Genomic DNA, 19808 nt, shown 5'->3' on the forward strand with positions numbered 1-19808 from the left:
ATGCCAGCGTTCCTCTGCACTGTGCACCCGTGTGGTTAGGGATGAGGTTGTTCCAGTAACAGTTGAGCACCTGGTAACCGCTCATGTAAAACACTATAAAGAAAGAATCAGCATGATTTACATGTGGTAGGAGCATGCAAATTTGGGGTACTCAAGATCGGGACCCCTTCATTGTCATTGTCTTCTGTTTTTCTTGCTCTCATTAAATGCTCTCATCATTCTTTTTTCATCTCCTGTTTACGTCATCTGTTTTAAGTCATATTCTGCAGAATTACTTCTCATTTTGAAAGATTTTTCCCTATTGTAAGTCTTTTGAATCATGAGCTTGATGATTCACATATCAATAATAATGTGTTCAAAGAGGAATTATGAAAATCATGAGCTTGATGATTCACATAGCAATAATAATGTGTTCAAAGAGGAATTATGCGCATTTCCAAAAAACTTTTTACAGGTCCTCGATGAAATAAAGCAAAAGGGTCTTGTCACACAAACAACAAGCAAAGAAAGAGACAGTTTATATCAGTGTGAACAATCATACCTGACCTCATTAGTGAACTAATTACCCAATCATCCACTGCAACAATGTCAAAATAAATAACAAATGTATACAATAAAGCATCAATCAACAGAAAAATTTATTACAAAATGTTATTACTAAATTAAATAATAAATTACCAATATAATATGAAAAAAAATTGTCAGACATCTTGAGTTGACATGCATTACATCAACACATTATTAGCTCTGCTTTTGAAATGAATATGTACACATCTGATGGAGTAGACCAGCATGCATGGTGCAGTAAAAGGCAACATCTAATTATGGTTTATAGAGTTTTTAATAATGTGTAATCGTGTGTGGTTCTCAGAGCAATAAGCTGGTTTGGTATTAATTTCCCAAAGTGAGTCAAACCGAAAAACAGCGTTGGCGTCATTGAATCACACGTGAGCAACTTTTTTCTGCATCTCTATCTTGAGTTGCATGCTAACCTGTAAAAGAGATTGAGAAAGACAAAAAGAGAGGGAGAGTGAGAGAGCGAGATAGGCCCAGCCTCCCGCCCACCCTCTCCGCTCCACAAAGCACCCACTCAAATTAGGGTTTCCTGTTTTCCACACTAACCCGTGGGGTTTCAGCCAATCAAACGACAGCACAGGCAGCCAATATTATGAACAGGCCACGGCGACTGTGGTTGCCATGACATCAGCCCACTAAGAAAGTGGCATGGCAGGGGGAAGGGCTGAGGTGCTGTGTTAGAGTTGAGCCAGACTTTTCATGGGTAATGAATAAGACGTCTGATGCGATGAGCGGAGATCTTAATCCAAATTTAAACTAAATAGTGTGAAAAGTGTTAGGCCTGCGAGGAAGTAGTTTGTAATCCACCTAATTGAATGTCTGAGGCTTTGTTGGTCACAGACAAATCCACCAGTTTTTGTCCAAAATGCACCTGGAATTGAATGCTATTAGATGTTTTTATCAACTGAAACAAAGCTTTTTTTCCAAGTGCATTGTAGATACACAATGAGTAACACCAGACTCAAATGCATTCACACTCTTTCCCACACATGGTTGCCACTTGCGCTTCATATTAGAAACATTCAGTTTTACTGCAGTAATGGCCTTGCAGCAGCGTATGGGCTGTGAACTGGATTTTGGTTCCCATTTGGAGCTATGCTGGAGGGCAGACAGCATTCTTCAGTTCCCAAATTCAGCACTGGTTTACATGGCACTCAAGCAGGCAACATATGCTCTCTCAGAGTCCACAGCAAGTAAAAATATCCCCCACTCATGCGGGCCAGGGAAATGGCAGATCGGGAAATGGGTTACTGAACACTTTGTGTTACTATTACTCATTGCGTGCACATTTAGGAGAGGAGAGGAGAGTTTGATGGAAATATTATGCTATATTATGATGAAATATGTGCATTTTCTATACTGGGCATCATTCTTGAACATATGTTAATCACATAATTTTGCTGTTCATTGAGAGTTGAACAATTGAGTTCATTAGTGCTGTGAATCTAATAAACTTTAAAAGAAATCAGTATGGTTAATCAGTTTGATATGCTAATGTCATGGCATCACACAATCTCAGTAACTCTCAAGATTATCACAATTAAAGAAAGGGGTGTTACTGATATTACGGAAAAGTACCACATTTCTGAAACAGATAATTACTGTTCAGAATAATTCAGTGGCATGTTATAGCTAATGACATTTCATATGTTAAGTTTATCAAGTAAAGTTTTGTTTTTTCTTTCCCCCCCCTCTCTCTCTCCATCCTTTCAGTCCTGGTCAAGCAGGAACATAGGGATGATCTGGACTCCCCTGCCGTGCCACCCATGTCTATGCCTCTGGTCCATGCTGCCAGTTTGGTCTGCGCTCAGCCACTGTCCTCCCCAGAGCACTCCCACCCACCAGACGGCCTTCTGTCTAGCTCCCCACGTGGCCTGGCTACAGGCCTGCACCCACTCCAGGCCCCCTGTGCCCCAATGGGCTCCCCAACTCTTCCCCACCTGCCCCACCTTCAGGCTCAGGGGCTGAATGCGCCTCACGAATGCCAGATGCCCTTCCACCCAGGCCCTGCTGCCACTGCCAGGCCATCTTACCCACCCATACAGCACAACATGCCCTTCAACGGCCAGCACAGTCTTCCTATGACTGCAGGCTCCCCACAGGCCTACGAGCGGATGCCCTTCCAGTCTGATCCGGCCGGGTGTCACACCCTGGGTTTGGGGATGGTGTACGGCCCATCTTCTTCAACACCAACCTCTGGAGTGCCGTCGGGGCCTGGCCCCAGCCCTAGCCATGCAGCCTGTACAGGTAGCAACCAGGTCATGGCCCACTCTTCCCCTCACCTTCACTCTCTAGGCTATCACTGCCCCACTCCAGGGCAGGTCCCGTCACCCACCCACACGTTAGGACAGCCGGTCCCACAGCTGCAGCGTCCACTGGTTTACCATCCAACCAGCCAGCGGTCCGCCTCCTGCCCCACACCCTCCAGTGCTCCTGCTTGTATGGTGCCATCTCCCCACTCTGGGCCCTCGTCCCCCCAGCTCCATTCCCTCCCCTACCATTCGCCTACCTCCCCATCTCCTACATCCAGCAGCCCCTTGGGGCCCATGGCACTCTCTGGACAGCCTTCCCCACAGGCTAGCAGCCCTGTTTTGGCTGGGTTGTCCCCCTCAGGTCCTTTAGTGCACCCCCTGACTCAACAGAGAGAGAGGTTGAACATCAAACAGGAGCCAGAGGATAGAGAGCCCACGTTCCGTACCATTGGCTTGCAGGACATTACGCTTGATGATGGTGAGTCTCTGCACTTTGTTAAGCAGTGTCTTTTCCTCTTATGACACTTGATAGGATTTGAATATGCATGATCACTTCCACATTTAGCCTTAGTGGTCACCGCAACTTCTGGTGCATCACAGTGTGTGTGGAAATTGTGAGAAAATTAAGCACACAATTAAATCTTCAGGAAGAATCTCACAACAGGGCTCATTATCAAAATGTTGTTTATGTACAGTTAACATGTATTAAAAATCACAGAAAGAGTTTGCTACTTCCATAGTTTATTAGTGGAGTATACTATACCGGAAGATTGTGTAGCTCTGAGATTTTAGTGGAAATATGCTGACAGTTGACATGTATAGTGTCCATTGACTTTTGACTGGGCCACTCCAGGTTGCATTTGAACAGATCAGGTGTGTTTAATTTATATATAATGACCAAAACTTTAATGCATGATTAATAGTTACAGTATGTTATAGTTTCTGTAGTACTCCCTGAAATAATTTCCTTTTTATTCACTTTATTCATATATGATATTTATGGTTATTAGAGAATGACAGGTACTTACAGCAATTAAATCAGTCAACTAGTGTCTGATTTATACATTAAGGATAAATATGTGTGAATCTGTGCAGTAGTAGCTTATTCATGACAGGAACTAATAGAACAAGAACATTACAATGTTATAAACCAGTTAATGCTTAATTTACTCAAATTATTTTGGGTGCACAAGTTGCCTGGTACATTACAGACATCCAGATCTTAAGAGTGTCATGACATAGGATGAATTCATTACACTCGTAATCCTTCTTAGCAGAACAATGAGGCCTAACGTTAGTAGCGTGGGGGAGGGAAACAGAGAGGCTGTATTTGGAGTCGCTTACTACCTTATTACTCTCTGTTTCTGCAGTATAGTATGGAATGTAAGAAAAAGTAAATGACCTGTTTGTTTGTTCAAAGAACAAACACGTAAATGCTAACACGTAAATGCTAAATTTCGAGCATTATGATCTTCCATTTTTTTAAATATATAAAATATACTTTGTGAAAAATTATTGCAATTTAATACATTTTAAATTTAGTTCATACATGTGATGGCAAAGCTGAATTTTCTGCATCATTACTAGTCTTCAGTGTCACATGATCCTTTAGAAATCATTCTATGCTGATTTGGTAAATTTCTTATTATCAGTTAAAACATTGCTGCTAAATATTTTTTTGCAAATTGACAAATGTTTTTTTTTCAGGATTCTTTGATCAGTTCAAAAGAGCAGCTTGTCTTTGAAATAGAAAACTTGTGTAACATTATACATGTCTTGGTTGTTGCTTTTGATCAATTTAATGCATTCTTGTTGAATAAAAGTTTTAATTTATTTTAAAAATATTATATATACAATATTAAACAGACCCAAACTTTTCTATGGTGGTGTATAATAACCATAAATATATATAAAAATAATAAATATAGTCTTTTTTTTTTTTTTTTTTTTTGCTAAGTTGTCATCAGTCACAATTACATGCAAATAATGAGGTAATGACAGCATGAACAATAGCATGCTACTAGTTAACATGTTTATTGTTTTGTGTCTTTAAAAATAGACAATTGTCTGGAAGGGAATCCTACAGTACAGCTTAGAATGAGAGAGAGCTTGTTCCTTAGCTTCTGTGTTTATGTGGATATTTTTTTGCTGACGGTGGGTTTATTTGAGAAGTACAGACAACAGACCGCAATAGATTCCTTAATCAAAACTCAGCAATTTACTACTGAAAATTAGTTTGCTATGTGAGCTGTATTGCACTGAACCTTGTGCATCTATCATAGTATATTCTTTTTTTTCATGGATGACCGATGAGAGAGTTCAGGCTAATGCTATTCATCAGCACAGATTCCAGCAATGTCATGTTTGCATGATACCTTTCCTGGACCAGAATTTGATCACGGGGAGTCACTTCTGCTTTCTGGTATTCTTCAGTTGCATATTCAAATGTGCAGTCAGACAGAGTTAATAAACAGCTTGAGACACACTGTGTGTGTGTGTGTGTGTGTGTGTGTGTGTGTGTGTGTGTGTGTGTGTGTGTGTGTGTGTGTGTGTGTGTGTGTGTGTGTGTGTGTGTGTGTGTGTGTGTGTGTGTGTGTGTGTGTGTGTGTGTGTGCCCGTGTGTGTGTGTGCCCGTGTGTGTGTGTGCCCGTGTGTGTGTGTGTGCCCGTGTGTGTGTGTGCCCGTGTGCATGTGTGCCCTGAAGGATCCAACATTTGTAATTAAAACACACACAATTCACACTCTTTCCCCGCCGCATACTAATTCACAGATGTACGTGGGTCCAATTCACCTATTTCACATAGGTGCCCCTCGTAAACACAATATTTACAAAAAGTAGGTATGCTCAGCCACACAAGTACTCACATGTTGCTCACGTATACTGTAACATTAGACATCCTCATGCATTCAGTGTGCGAGATGGGATGAAGTTGAGCCTTTTTAAAAGTGAAATTTTGAACTGATTCCACCAGGGACTGTATCCTCCCTAAAGCACACACTATAAATAGGGTCTGTGTCATTCTGACTGAAGCTCTTGAGCACTGTCGAGTTGTTAAGGAGGTCAGAAATGAACTGCAAATAGAACAGAACACAGCTTCTTCAGTCACTGACATAAACCTTCTTTCACACCAACATACAACTACCACTATTATTGAAATGTACTGCATGTTTTGCCAAAGCATTACGATAGGCCTATGTGAATAAACTAAAACTTTAACTAAATAGTGCTTTTATAAGCACTATTTAAAAGAATGCAAATAAAATTGAAAAATTTTCAAATGTCAATTTATTCCATAATTAATGTATTATAAATAATAATATTAATTTGCATTGTGTCCCATATGTTATTAACATTATTATTTTTATTTATTGCATGTAACTATAAACTCAACATACAGCTATAGCTACTACTGGAATGTACTGCTTGTGTTAATGAAGAACTGTGTAGTGAATCAATTGAATCCTTTAAAACACAATGCAAATAAATGTGAGATTTTTTTATTTACCATATTCCATATATTAATATTTATCATGTCATAATTATGTTTGATTGTTTATTGCATTCAAGTATAAACTCAGCGTTTTATTTTTTCTTGCACTCTTGTCTCTTGTGTTTGTTCATAAGAGTCATGAATCACTCGTTATGGTTAACTGTGAGCACTCTGCAGCTGGCTCAGAGTTTCACTCGATTTAAATGTAAGTTTATGTATCAGTCAGACTCTGCAGTTCTTAATCACACTTTCCTGGCACTTTTATGGCCCCAGATACTTCAGTTCCATTTAATGAATCACTTTTCAGCAGAATTCAGTGGCAGTCACTCTGTCAGTGGCAGTGTGTTTAGGAGTTGTGTGAGTTCTGTGATCGTTTAAAACCTGGTGTTTATTTACCAATTGCACTCGCTTTCATTTCCAAAGCTGTTTTGGTGCTGGTTAAACTGGCTTTAATAGTGCTTACTAGCAGATTGTGGAAGGCGGGAATCCCACCTGATATTCCGGTCCTATTGTTTTTATTCCAGGTCTGCGTGGAGCCTTTAATCCAACTAGGTGGATTAAAGTTTATTTATATAGACAGCTAATATTTAAGGGCTGGAACTGTTTGGGGTTTTTCATGGACAAATAAGAATCGTTTGTATGTGTGTGTGTGTGTGTGTGTGTGAACAGATGGCACAGGTGATGTCAAAGACTCTTTGCAGGTGGTGTTGGGGAGGGGCTACAGACAGACTGACAGATGGACGACAAAAAAAAACAGGGAATTGACACAAACGCACACACTCTCCAACAGAAAGATCTTGGAAGCAATAGAATATTGGAGACATAAAACGGTATTTTAAGTTGAGCCTTCTACTATTAGTACCATTGCGTTTATCTCTCAACATGATATCCATGATTAAATGTAGACTGCTCGATGTGCTGAGGGAGCCGTATGTGTGTGTGTTAGATGAGCATAAGGAGTTGGGTGCCATATTTTCCCTGATGAGTTTGGATTAGTTCCCTCATGCTGAACAGAAGGATCAGTGTATGTCAGTACTTACTCTAGTCTTAGTCACTTCTCTTTTCTCTTGCCTCATCTCTTCTCTCCTCCTCTCTTTTTCATGTCAATTGTATTTAATTAATGTCCTCCCAGAGGTCTGTGTTTGAGTTGTGTACGCAGGCGTGTGCTTGTGCTTCTTTGTTCTCGTGGATGTCTGTGTGCAGCTGCCACCCCGGCATGAGTGCACTGATCTGGGTTAATAATAGGCAAAGGCCTGCTGTCTTCGGGGCCCGTATCCCTGTCTTACTGTACACACACACAAACACAGAGCTTATATCTCAGCGTCAGTCTGTTCCGAGTGTTGGTTTGAATGTGTGGAATTTACTAAAGTAACAATAATTCGTTTTTTCTGGAATGGTCCTTATAACGCATATCCTCGTATTATGTGCTGCCCTCATCCGTTACTTGTCTGTTTCCCTCTTTCCATTTGTGGGTACGGAAACTTCATCTTGCAACATATTCCAGGTCTGTAGTCTTTAGCCAGTGGTAAACGACTGTGTCAAATTAATAACACAACTCCTCTGATCTCTGAGGGAAAAAGCGAGTCTGGAAGGGAAAAAAAACAAGCTCTGGGCCCAACGCAGCTTGTTAAACACAATCAGAGAAGTCTCTTCTGAAACTGGTGGAAACCTGGTTTTGTGTCATCTTTCCGTACAATTACAGCTTCTGGAGCATAATTCTGAGGTCTTGGCGGAGGTGGCCTTGCGGTTGCTCCAGTTTGCAATGCTGTGGTGTTTGGCTGCAGAAATGTGGCGTGGTGCAAAGATCCTTGGGATTGATGTGACATGGGTGCACTTTCTGACCAGGAAACTCCAACTCAGACTTATTCGTTCTCTGGCATGACATTTTCAACTTTCTCTTTCTGTTTTTTCCTCTTTTTTTTTTTCTTTCTCTCTGTTTCCCCCAAAAAACTAAAATGTTTGTATGCCCCACAGAAGAAAGAACAGGTAAATAAATATTGGATATTAAGTATTGCCATCAAGTTTTGGAATTTGGGCACAAGGGTGAGAAAATTAAGTTAAGTTCAGTATTGTTACACCGCTAATATTGTTGACAGATTTCTTGTCTTTTCTCATTTGTAAGTTGATTTGGATAAAAGTGTCTGCTGAATGGTTAAATGTACTAGGTAATTCAGTTTTACCATAATTCGATTTTTGCTTTTATTTCATTATTTTCTTTTTATATCTCTAAATTGCAATGTTCCTCTATGAATCTTTATAGAAAGAAGGAGGGAGGCCAGAATAATTATTATAGGGAGTGCAGCATGTGGCTGTGTATGCACTTTGATCTTATCATTTTAGTTAAAGGAACGTGCCCCTCCAGAACTTTAATTTGGAACAGGGCTAATCCACAAACTCAATTTATTTTGAAAATGTTTGTGCATTTATTTTCTGCAATTGAAAAATATTCTCCATGGGTCAAACACGCATTCAAATGCAACAATTGGCTTAATCTCTTTACGGCACCTATACTGCTATATGGTTTTGCCCCTTGGCTTCGCTGTGCTGATTGTTAAAGCTAGTGACTAAACATGTAAAACATGTTAAAGCGATTGCTGAAACCTCTGGTTAAAGAAAATTGGGATGAATCACTCTTTAGATGGGGAATCCACAATATGATTCACAGATCTAACTAACTGCTCCCTTGTGCTCTCTCTCTCTCTCTTACTTGCACTCTCTCTGCATTTGTTGTATTTTTTATAGATTTGTGTAGTTTACGGTACATTGTTGCTGAAGTCATAAGGGGTTGAGAAATGAAAAAGCAAACCAAAAGTAAACCTGTCATTGCACATGCCATTAATACAATCTAGTTTTCACATTTCACACTCTGTAGTTTTGAATCTAAAGATCGGGTCATTTAAACATCAGACTTGTTTTTTTTTCCTAAATGGAAATGTGTGTGCTCTATCAGTTGCTCTGGCTGATGAGGTCAGTCTTACCTAGTATAATACTTTCCATCATAACACGACGGATTCGCTGCTTTGAAAATAGGAACAAAATATCATCAGGATCTCACCTACAATGGAATCACTTTTCATAGTTCCTGTTTTAGGAAATGGGTGTTACATAATTATTTTTTTTTTTTAAATCTTGCAATTTTGCAACTGGGATATAACTTGTAATTCCCTTAAGTTAATTGATAAAATGATTCGTTTGAACCAGTAACCAGTTGGTCATTATTAATGTTAGATTGCCCATTTCTGGTTACTCCGAGAGTGTAAAGGCCATCTCAACTGAGAGCCTTAGTTAACGGTCAGCTAGTGCAGTGGCTATAGTCCAGTGATTCACCCTCTTGGGGCAGCACCGTCAAACAATATCATTTACCCCAGCTCCGAGTTTTGCTGTCAGCAAGCTCTCAGGCTCAAACCCTGTATATTGTATGTTAATAAGGGATGGCCCCTTCCACTCATCCACAGAGGATCCCCTGTTTAAAGACTCTACGCTGAGACTCTCAGACGTTATGCGAAAGAGATTGAGATGAATCATGCTTTCTTACATGTGGGGAAAGATGATGTTGAAACTTCTCAAGGCAGTTGCTGCTATATTGCGATATATTGCACAGTAACTTCCCGTATTTTACTGAGTCAGATGCATCGCTAATATCAACAGAGCTCAGGTCTCGGTTTAGACATTTACTCCCTCGGTATACTGCTGAGATTTTGTGCCTTGTTATATCATTCGCAGTAAGCGACTGTAATGGGAACAGAACAACTTGGGATTTTTACGTGTTTTTAGAGTTTTGGCGGCTCTGTCCTGAGGTGACTTGCTTTCTAAACTGGTCCAAGCTTTGAACAAAGAGAGTACGCACTGAAACTTCAGCGTGTACGTTTGTGTTTGAATGAACATGAAACACTACAGTGTGCTTTTGTCACACACAAAAAAAATGGAAAAAGTGAGAGAAAAAAGCTTTTGATCTGGGAGGAGACAGGAAAATAACGTTTTAAAACAAAAAAGTCCTCTTCAAAGTAGAGTAAATACGATGGCAGATGACATATTAGACTTCTCTAAAAAACGGTACCCTTAAAAATCTGCCAATACCACAGGCACACCACAGATGCTGATTAAATAGCTGTCTGGATTTATTGACCGACTGTGTACTGACATACATTTTTTCATTAGTTATTTTTCTCTTTACCAGATGTTGAAGTGTGTGTTTGATACTCCATGGCAACAACAAAATTAAACTTTAAAAAATATATATTATTATTATTATTATTATTATATCTGATCGTTAGTGGTTATTTGTATATGGCAAATTTAGTAAAAAAAATTATATTTGTTTACTTATTTTAATTCTTTTTTTTTTGTTTAATATTTCTTAAAAACATTTGATGAGAGTTGCAAATTATTGTATAAAGTGCGCTGGAGATGCTGCCGTTTATATTTACGTTTCAGTTTTATCAGTCTTTTACGTGTGTGAATTTGTGCAGAGTGTGTGTGTGTAAGATTGTTAGATTGTTTGTGCGGCGTGAGAGTCAGACAGCGCGTTGAGTGGCTTTTAAAGCAGAACTCACAATCAGCCCAGAGCAGGTCTGCATGTGTGAAGTGTGTTCATGCAAGAGGAAGAGCCGCCTACGCCAACAGGATGATCTGTGACAGCGGCTGGGCATTTGAAACACAAAACACACACATATGCAACTTTCACACACAAAGCCATTACAAAATAATAACATCAACCACATAAGAAATTTGCCAAAACAACGCTAAACTTCAAACGCCCAAAATAACAGTTGACATAACTGTGAACAGCATGAACCTAACAAACATGAACAAAAAGGCTAAAAAAAAAAAGCACTGCGCACAAAGCGGCAAAAGATGTACTCTTCATTAAACACAATTAACTACAGTTCTTATGCAAATGTGACACTTAACCTGAGTGATACTAATGTTGCGGGGCAATCGATCTGGTTACATTTAAATGTTTTAAAGCCCCAAAGAGTCGTGTGTAAGCCATCACGGATATTAGTAGCATTACATACTACACAAACTACGTTACATACTACATGTTACAAAGCACACGACACAATTGCTTTAAATATTCTCCCTACATAAGGACTATTACAGGAGATGCTTATTAATTCCATTTGCAAAGCAGATCAGCACAGTCCTTTATATGGTGTTCTGCCACTTTTTTGTAAAACCCTCTGCCATATTTTACAGTTAAACAGACTTATTCTTTCATTTACCTTTAATACTATTTTTAGCACCAAGCCCAGCTCTCTGCCTTTTGATGTCTTTTTACCAAATGATTGTTTATGCCGTTACATACGTCTACTAAAGCTTAGCTCTAATCCCGTGTAGGCAGCAGAGCGACACGTTTGTTCACTTTGACTTTATAGTTCTGTTGGAAAATGTGGTGAAACCTGGTCCATCCCAGTCAGTCATGGTTTGTCTGGATGAGGAATGCAGGGATTATTAAGTCGCTTGCAGAGGCAGGTACCTGTATGAATGATACCTGAGGCCCCTTCAACAGTCAAACCTGTTTTTCTGCTCCTCGGCTTTCCCCTCAGATTTTTCATCGCCTTTTATAGATGTGTTTTTACTCCGATGACAAGCTTGGAAATCTGGTGATTGAATGTTGCGGTGTGTCAAAACTCACCATCTCTCCTAGAGAACAATCATTTTTTCCACAAAGTAAGGAACCGTCTTTGCCCTAGTTCTCTCTTCTTCTTCTTTTTTTTTTTTTTACTTTTTTGTAGGATTAACTTTTGTGTCGTGATTGTCGTTGACTTACTTTGTCATAGCAGCAATATCTTTGTGCTTGCTAAAACGAAACATGTTATATGCTAAATGAGAAAATCCACGGTCCAATAGAGCATGTGAAGAAATTGTTAGATTTTCATGGCATTAATCAGAACCTTGCTGGGACAAACTGCTGCTTGCTTAACATCAGTCTCTCTGCCTGCTAAAGTAATCACTGTACTTGCTCCACTGTCTTCTGGGATATATAACATGTGTTTTAACAATGGATCAATTTTATACAAGCCTTTCATAGTGCTCTAAAAGCCCAAGCCAACAGGCGAGAGGAAATGTAATCAAAGACCATTAAACACATAATGAACTGATGCAACTGTCTCCACTAAAGCCTAGTGGTTAAAGAAATGGAGGATGGTTTTATAGCCTGTTGTGGTCATCTTAATAAGACTGCTGCTGTCAGAACTTACATCCTCACGCTCACAGATGCACACTCGAGTACCAAAGTCACATACCAAAGTTTTTTTGTCTTTTTTTTTCCATCGGCCCTCAAGAATGAATTCTGTACTCGACTTTACACAGCTCAACACTGCCCTTCAATGGTTAGAAACAGAAAGGTTTTTTAAAAAGCTCAATGTGAACTTTAAAAACCTCATACTACCGTTCGGGGTGGTAGATTTCTTTTGTTTTTGTTTTTTTTATAAAGAAATTAATGTTTTTTTTTGTACACGAATGTGCACTAAGAAAAATGTCTTAACTATTTCAAATAGATCCTATGAACTTTCTGGAGGGGGAGATCTAAAAATTTTTAAGTCTAAAATTAATACTTTTTTTATATAAATTAATGTTTCTTCATTTTTTAATTACCTCTATTGATATTTTTCTCTGTGATTCATCTGAATATATATTTATATATATATAGACCTATATATATATAGACCTATATATATTACCTCCAAATTAATGTAGATACAACATAAATATTTGTTTAATGAAACCTTTTTATCTTTTTAGGCCAGCATCACTGATAGTAATACGGCTTCTGATGTCTCTATGAAATAATATTTAATTGACGCTTAAATGAAATAACACATTAAAATGTATTGAGCTTCAAAAAATATTACTTTTAATTGAAGTGAATTTTAAAAAAAATCACATAAATCACATAAACCATACATTTCTTTTGTACCTGTGCTTTAAGAACTTAACAAGTAGAAACATAAATAGTTATGAATTATATATAGATTAATCCTTATTAAAGGTACTGAAGTTATTTAGTCAAGAGCAGAGCATATTTAGTGAGCAATTACTTGTGTTCTTTTGTCATTATAAGTGGTTACTGTCACTTTAAGAGATCTTCCGCTGTCGCACATGATGCATGTCTCACACATCTCATTTTGTCACACCGCTTTAAACTCATTTAAGACATTATTTAACTTTTTTAAGGCTGCTCTTAAGAATAAAACTTAACAAAACTGGCATCTTGGCATAATTGTGTGTGTTATTGTTCGTTAAAGCACGAAAGAGAACTTGAATCTGGCGTTTTGTGAGTTTTTCATACAGCACGTTCTCTTTGTCTTGTCTCTCTTAAATGGTTTAAAAGAATTTGCATGAATAAACTCGTTATCATATAATGTAACACTAGTCAGGGGATTACAGAAATATTTACCAGCTGAGTCTTCTCCCGTTTCTACTAATGATGCTTGATTCAACTTCCCCGCGGGCCCTTCGCAGATATCAACAGCGCAACTAGGTTGCCAGGTCGAGGCCACAAATGGTTTGAAATTTGTGTGATGTGTCGATTGTATGAGGCGGCGTTTCATACAAGATATGGCAACTGAACAACCTTGGAATAACATAGTTGTGATTATTCAAAGAACGAGGTTTTGGCCAAATTACGGGAGATTTCCGGGAGAAATTATAAAACGGGAGGGGGCGGGAGACATAGAAATACGGGAGACTCCCGGCAAAAACACTCCCGGGAGTGTTGACAGGTATGCTGACAATTCATCTATGACATCACAGGAATAAATTGCTTTTTAAAATATATTTTTATTGTTTAAATTGTAATAATATTTTGCAGCCTAAGGCCCGATCAGACAAAACGCATTTTCAGGTTTGAAAATGCAATGCGGTGCCTTTTTTTGGTTGACGTTTTTTCATTTAGAAAAGAGCGGTGTTGTTGCTAGGAAACCTCGGAATCAGCTGTCCTGTCCTCCATTCATTCGATTGGACAATAGAAAAAAAAACTTGATTACTTTTTGTCAACTTTTGTCAACGCTCTCTGTCAACAGAAATCTATTCAAAAAAAGCACCTCTCACTGCAAAAACGTGTTCGGTCTGAACGAAGTGTTAGTGAGCATAGTGAGACTTTTTTTTTTTTAAATACAGACCCCAAACTTTTAAACTGTAGTGTACCTCCTGCCATATCAGTCCTTGAAATTGTCTTTTTCACTTTTGGATTGATTCTAAATTGAAATGTCTCTTTTTGTGTCTTTCAGTGAATGAGATCATAGGCAGAGACATGTCTCAGGCCCCAGGGGCTCATGGGGGCTCTCCAGCTGCACACAGTCAGTCCTAGCCCACAACACACCATGTCAATCTACACAGGACTCCAGAGCTGATCGGCAAGATTCCACCCAGTATGCTATAAACACCTTCCCCAGCGTGGATCCAGAAGCAATTTAAACAATTATAGCTTACTCTTGATTCAGGAACACAGCTTTATACTGTTTGCAAAATCAGGTGTACTATACACATGTGCAGACATGGCTAAGTGGGAGTAAACTTGGATTCATTCTCTTGGAAGTAAAACCAATAATTCAGGGCTCTCTGACAGCATGATGTATTATTTTTTGCGGCTTGTAGATTCACCCCTCGGATTGGCTAGCTATGCAGTCGAGCGCCCTCATCCCAGACTGGAATATGCAGCAATTTTACAGTCATTTTAGTGTGATAGGCGAGGGCTGCTCGAACCATGATAGATGCCCACGTTTCGCCTTCTTACCAGCGGAAACGCTGCCTTTTTCAATACACATTCTCCCAGTGCTGCCCTCTAGTGGACAGGCCCCCAGGCACTGCACTGAGTCTGTAGTAATAATATGCAACATTCCACATGTCTAGTGACCTTTCTGAGCTGTAGATAATGTTTAATGATTGGCCCATTTCCTCTTCAGGTTGAACAAATGCCTTATATAGTAGCTGTGATTGTTAAAAGGATTTCTGCTGAGAATTTATAATAGTTTTCTTTCCTTTGTTTTTTTTTTGTTGTTTTTGTTTTTGATTGAGGACATGGTTAAATCCAATGTGTGTATTTTATACTTAGAAGTAGCTGAGCTTCATCTTGTGTTTTGGAGTGCTGTGAATTGTGGTAGTTCAATCTTACTTTCACAGTGCTGTGCTTTAAGTGAAATTAATTGTTCTCAGACTCTAAAGATAACACGTTTTGTACAGTTGCATGGGAAGATGAACTCATGACCGTAGACCAAAAGGTCTGAGGAGAATATATATATATATATATATATATATATACATTGAACTCAAACATAATTTTATGTTGACTATGCTGAGATTCGCTTTGTGCCTTGAATTAGAGGGGAAAAAATGATGCATAAACATGCATTGGACAATTTAATAAAAAACATTGCAGGTTTGATGTCAGGAATTTGACCATATTTAATAGTTTTTTGTTTTGTTTTGCCCGTAATAGTTTGCATCCTGACAAAGTAAATGATTTGTTACTAAAGAGTGACTTGAAAGCTGCTCTCAGTTTGTGTCCCTGCTGCATTCTGAGACTTTTCATAAAGGTTGAAATCCAAACCAGCTTCCAAACCTGTCTTGGACTATTATAGCACTCATATTTGCACTCAAGTGGACAAAACTATTTAGGCAGGTTTCCTCTGTACTTCACAATTTGGGTCAGACAGACGATGCTAACAGATCTATGAATTTGTATTGGTTTCTTGCCTTAAAATTTTAATTTGGAGATTACAGTTTTTTTCTTAACTGTTTTTTTTTTTTTCCTTCATGAAAACTGGCACAATTCAAAGATTTTTTTTCTTATCTTTTTTCATTCTTTGTGAGAAATACAGCTGTATCCATGACTGTTAATTGTTTTAAAAAAAAACTGCTATGCACTATAAACCTGCCTTCTGCCTATAAGAGAAAAAAAAAGAAAAAAAAGAAAACCTTGATGCCTCTAGACTAGATGCTGTAGAGATGCTTTTTCATAGAGTAGTAAACCAGACAAGAGTTCTGTGTGTCAAGATGTGTCTGTTCATCCACAGAGCAAGCGTCTTAACAGTTTTGTGTGTATGCGCTTACGTCAGTTTGTATCCAGTGAATTGTAGATATTTGTTTTTGTATCTTTAAAAACCTCTGAATTGAAATGGTGTAAAAGCACACTTGATACATTAGGCTATGCAAGGACAGACAATATGATGGCGTGACATTTCAAATAGCAGGTTTGTTTGTTACTCTTGCATCTATACAGTAAGTAAGTATATTTTGTTGTACGTAAACTTACATATAGTGACAGCTGTTTTTAATGCCACTTTTGACTATTTAATTTAAACTATCAAATATACGTAGGAAAGCCTTAACTTGTATTAAAATTCAGTTTTAGAGAATGTGTGTCATATGGTTTGAGTTTGATTTAGGAATAGTGTTTTTTGAGAATCAAGACAGAAAAGAAAAAAAACAAACAAACTGATGGGGAGTTCTGGGATGAAGCAGGGTCCCTAAACAAGCACCTATTTTAATTCTTTAGAAACCAAAGATCGAACAATGTGTTCCCATTTTACATACTGATGACAACGCAGACACCAGAACTCTATTTTTGATACTTTGAATGGATGTCATTCCTAAAGTTTGGGTAGCTTGGATGGTTTGTAAAATAAAAGTACAGGTTCAGTTGATGTTTACGGAGCCTTGTATTGTTATTTCATGTACATTTTGTATTTAACATTTTGTAATTTTTAAGACTGCAGTGCTTTTTGAAATTATTCAAAGGGAACACCGTGCAGCTATAGGCTCGTCTGAGGTAGTGTATCAATAAAAAGAATAAATGCCCAAATGTCTTATTGTGTCAATCTGTCATTGTGTCCTTAATTCTGCATGCATCAAGAATGACATTTCTAAAATGAGCGAATAGACAATGGTCTGCCGTCATGATCTACCTTCAGCATAACATCACATTCACCTTACTTGAATGGCTGCAAAGCTGTCCCATCGTTTCAAATGTGGCAAGATTATCACCACTACCACTAAAGATTGCTTTGTAAATAATCTTCCTCATCAGTTTCATCTCCTTAGCATCCCAGATAGCCTAGAGGAAGTCAATGTTGCAACAGAAACTATTGACACTCTCTTTTCCACCACTTTAGACAGTTGCTCCTCTGTGCTTAAAGATTAAATAAAATAGTCCAACACTGTGGTACAATGAGCACCCTTAGGTCCTTAAAACAGCAGCCAGAAAAATGGAGCTCCGATGGAAGAAAATAAAAATTTTTTGAGGTTTTTTGCATTTTGTGGAAAGAGAGCATGATTGCATACAGAAAGGCCTTAAAAACTGCTAGATCTGCTTATTTCTCGACTCTCTTAGAAAAAAACAAACACAATCCTAGGTATTTATTTGATACAGTGGCTAAATTAACAAAGAATAAAGCTTTAACTTCTGCAAACTGCACAGCAGTAATTACTTTATGTGCAAGATTGATAATATTAGGAAGAAAATTTTAACTATGCAACCATCTACTACACAGTATGGCAATGTAGTGGCAGTTAAGAAAAAAATCCACTCATTCACTGCTGTAGGAGAGGAAGAATTTGCAAAACTCGTTAAATTGTCAAAATCAACAACGTATGCTCGACCCTATACCGACTAGACTATTTAAAGAGATACTTCCAGAGGTGATAGAGCCTCTTCATAATATCATTAATTCATCCTTGTCAATAGGATATGTACCGAAAACGTTTAAGTTGGCTATTATTAAATCACTATTAAAAAAAATGCAACTTGATCCTTTAGAATTAGTAGATTACAGGCCAATTTCAGATTTTTGAGTCAGAATTTATATAGTATCATTGTATCGAGACTGCTCTCATCAGAGTTACAAATCATTTATTCTCATCATCCAGTCGTGGCTGTATCTTATTAGTGTTTCTCGATCTTATCGTTGCATTTGATACTATTGACCACAGCATTCTTTTGAATAGACTCGGAAATTATGTTGGCATTAGTGGAACTGCACTGGCATAGTTTGAATCATACTTAAGAGATGTCAAACCGATAACAAGATCACAGTATGTAGTACAACTCTCCAGGCCGCACATCACGCACTGCGCGTAGGGCACCAAGTGCTTGGGCACCAAAAATCTGGGTTGTGAAAAAATCATCACAATAGGCTACTAGTAAAAATAACAAATACAATATTTCTAAAAGCATGTTAATATGCAAAAGTAATACAGGCCTAGACCAAATTAGTCGAGAAAAAGGTGAATCTCTGTGCCAGTCTCCCTCTGGTGTCCGAGATTCACAAAAACGTATACTGTTATTTGCGCTAAAAAAAAATGCACTTTTAACTTTCTGTGTTCATGTTGTTCAGTTCCAATTATTCATTTGTAGCAGTTATTTTGGAAGTAAAGAGAACCTAACTAGGAAATTCTGAATGGTAGTTATTTCTTTGGTTGGGTGGTTGGTTGGGGAGTGGAGGGGAGGGGAGGGGAGGGGAGGGGAGGGGAGGGGCATCGCCAAGCATTTGTGCTTAGAGCACCCAAATGGCTAGAGCCGGCCCTGCAAGGTTCAGTGGGATCATTGCTTTTCTCACTGTACATGCTACCACTGGGAGATATCATTAGGACGCATGGTGGTAGTTTTCACTGTTATGCTGATGATACTCAGCTTTATATCTCTTCCCGCCCTGATGAAACTTACCAATTCACAAGATTAAGAGAATGCATAGCTGATATAAAAAAAAAATGAATGACTAGTCATTTCCTGCATCTTAATAAAAAAAAACTGAATTATTGGACCAAAAAAAAAAAAACTCCACAAGTAGTAACCTAGAATACTGTCTAACACTTGATGGCTGCTCTGGCAGGTACTCGTTGTCAGTTAGGAACCTGGATGTGCTTTCTGATACCAATCTTCCACTTTAAAGCCATGTTTCTAAAATCTGTACAACTGCATTCTACCATCTTAAACATATATCTAAATTACAGTACAAATGCAGAATAGTTAATGCATTCATGGCCTCAAGGCTAGATTATTGTAATGCTCTGGGTGTTTGCCCTGCTCGCTTAATAAACTGCAGCTGGTCCAACTTGAGAGTTCTGTCAACACTGTATACATTTTAAAATCCTGCTTATTACCTACAAAGCATTAAATGCTTTGGATCCCCAGTACTATCAGCAAGCTCTTAAAACATTATGCTCCATCACATCTATTGTGGTCTCAAAACTGAGGCCCACACCATGATGGCAGTTGAACAAACTCAGGGTTACATGATTAGTTGAGTTGACAAAACCAAACCAATCAGGCTTTGTTGGTACCATGGCACTGATCAGTAACTTTCTCTATTTTAAAGCATATATTTGTCTTTTTACAAACTTTCTGTCAACTCAGGCTTTGATCCATCCAGAGTTTAGGTGACATCAGTTGTGAACAGCCAATCACATGCTGTAGATCAGTTAAACGCTGATTTACTTCAATCTTCTGCAGGATATTAAGAGATTGAAAAATTATTGAAAAAATTAT

General features: G+C 38.3%; 1 protein-coding gene across 1 annotated transcript in view; it reads left to right on the forward strand.

The window, feature by feature from the left end:
- The window catches only part of nfatc3a (nuclear factor of activated T cells 3a), a 108987-nt gene extending 91861 nt beyond the window's left edge, over nt 1-17126 (forward strand). Inside the window, exons 9-10 of the mRNA XM_067440395.1 lie at nt 2290-3306; nt 14554-17126. Coding sequence (XP_067296496.1) covers nt 2290-3306; nt 14554-14633 — 1097 coding nt within the window. The 3' untranslated portion in view covers nt 14634-17126. The remainder of the gene's footprint in view (nt 1-2289; nt 3307-14553) is intronic.
- Nucleotides 17127-19808: the final 2682 nt, after the last annotated feature.

The sequence above is a fragment of the Pseudorasbora parva genome, chromosome 1, assembly GCF_024679245.1.
Source record: "Pseudorasbora parva isolate DD20220531a chromosome 1, ASM2467924v1, whole genome shotgun sequence".
Classification (NCBI taxonomy): domain Eukaryota; kingdom Metazoa; phylum Chordata; class Actinopteri; order Cypriniformes; family Gobionidae; genus Pseudorasbora; species Pseudorasbora parva.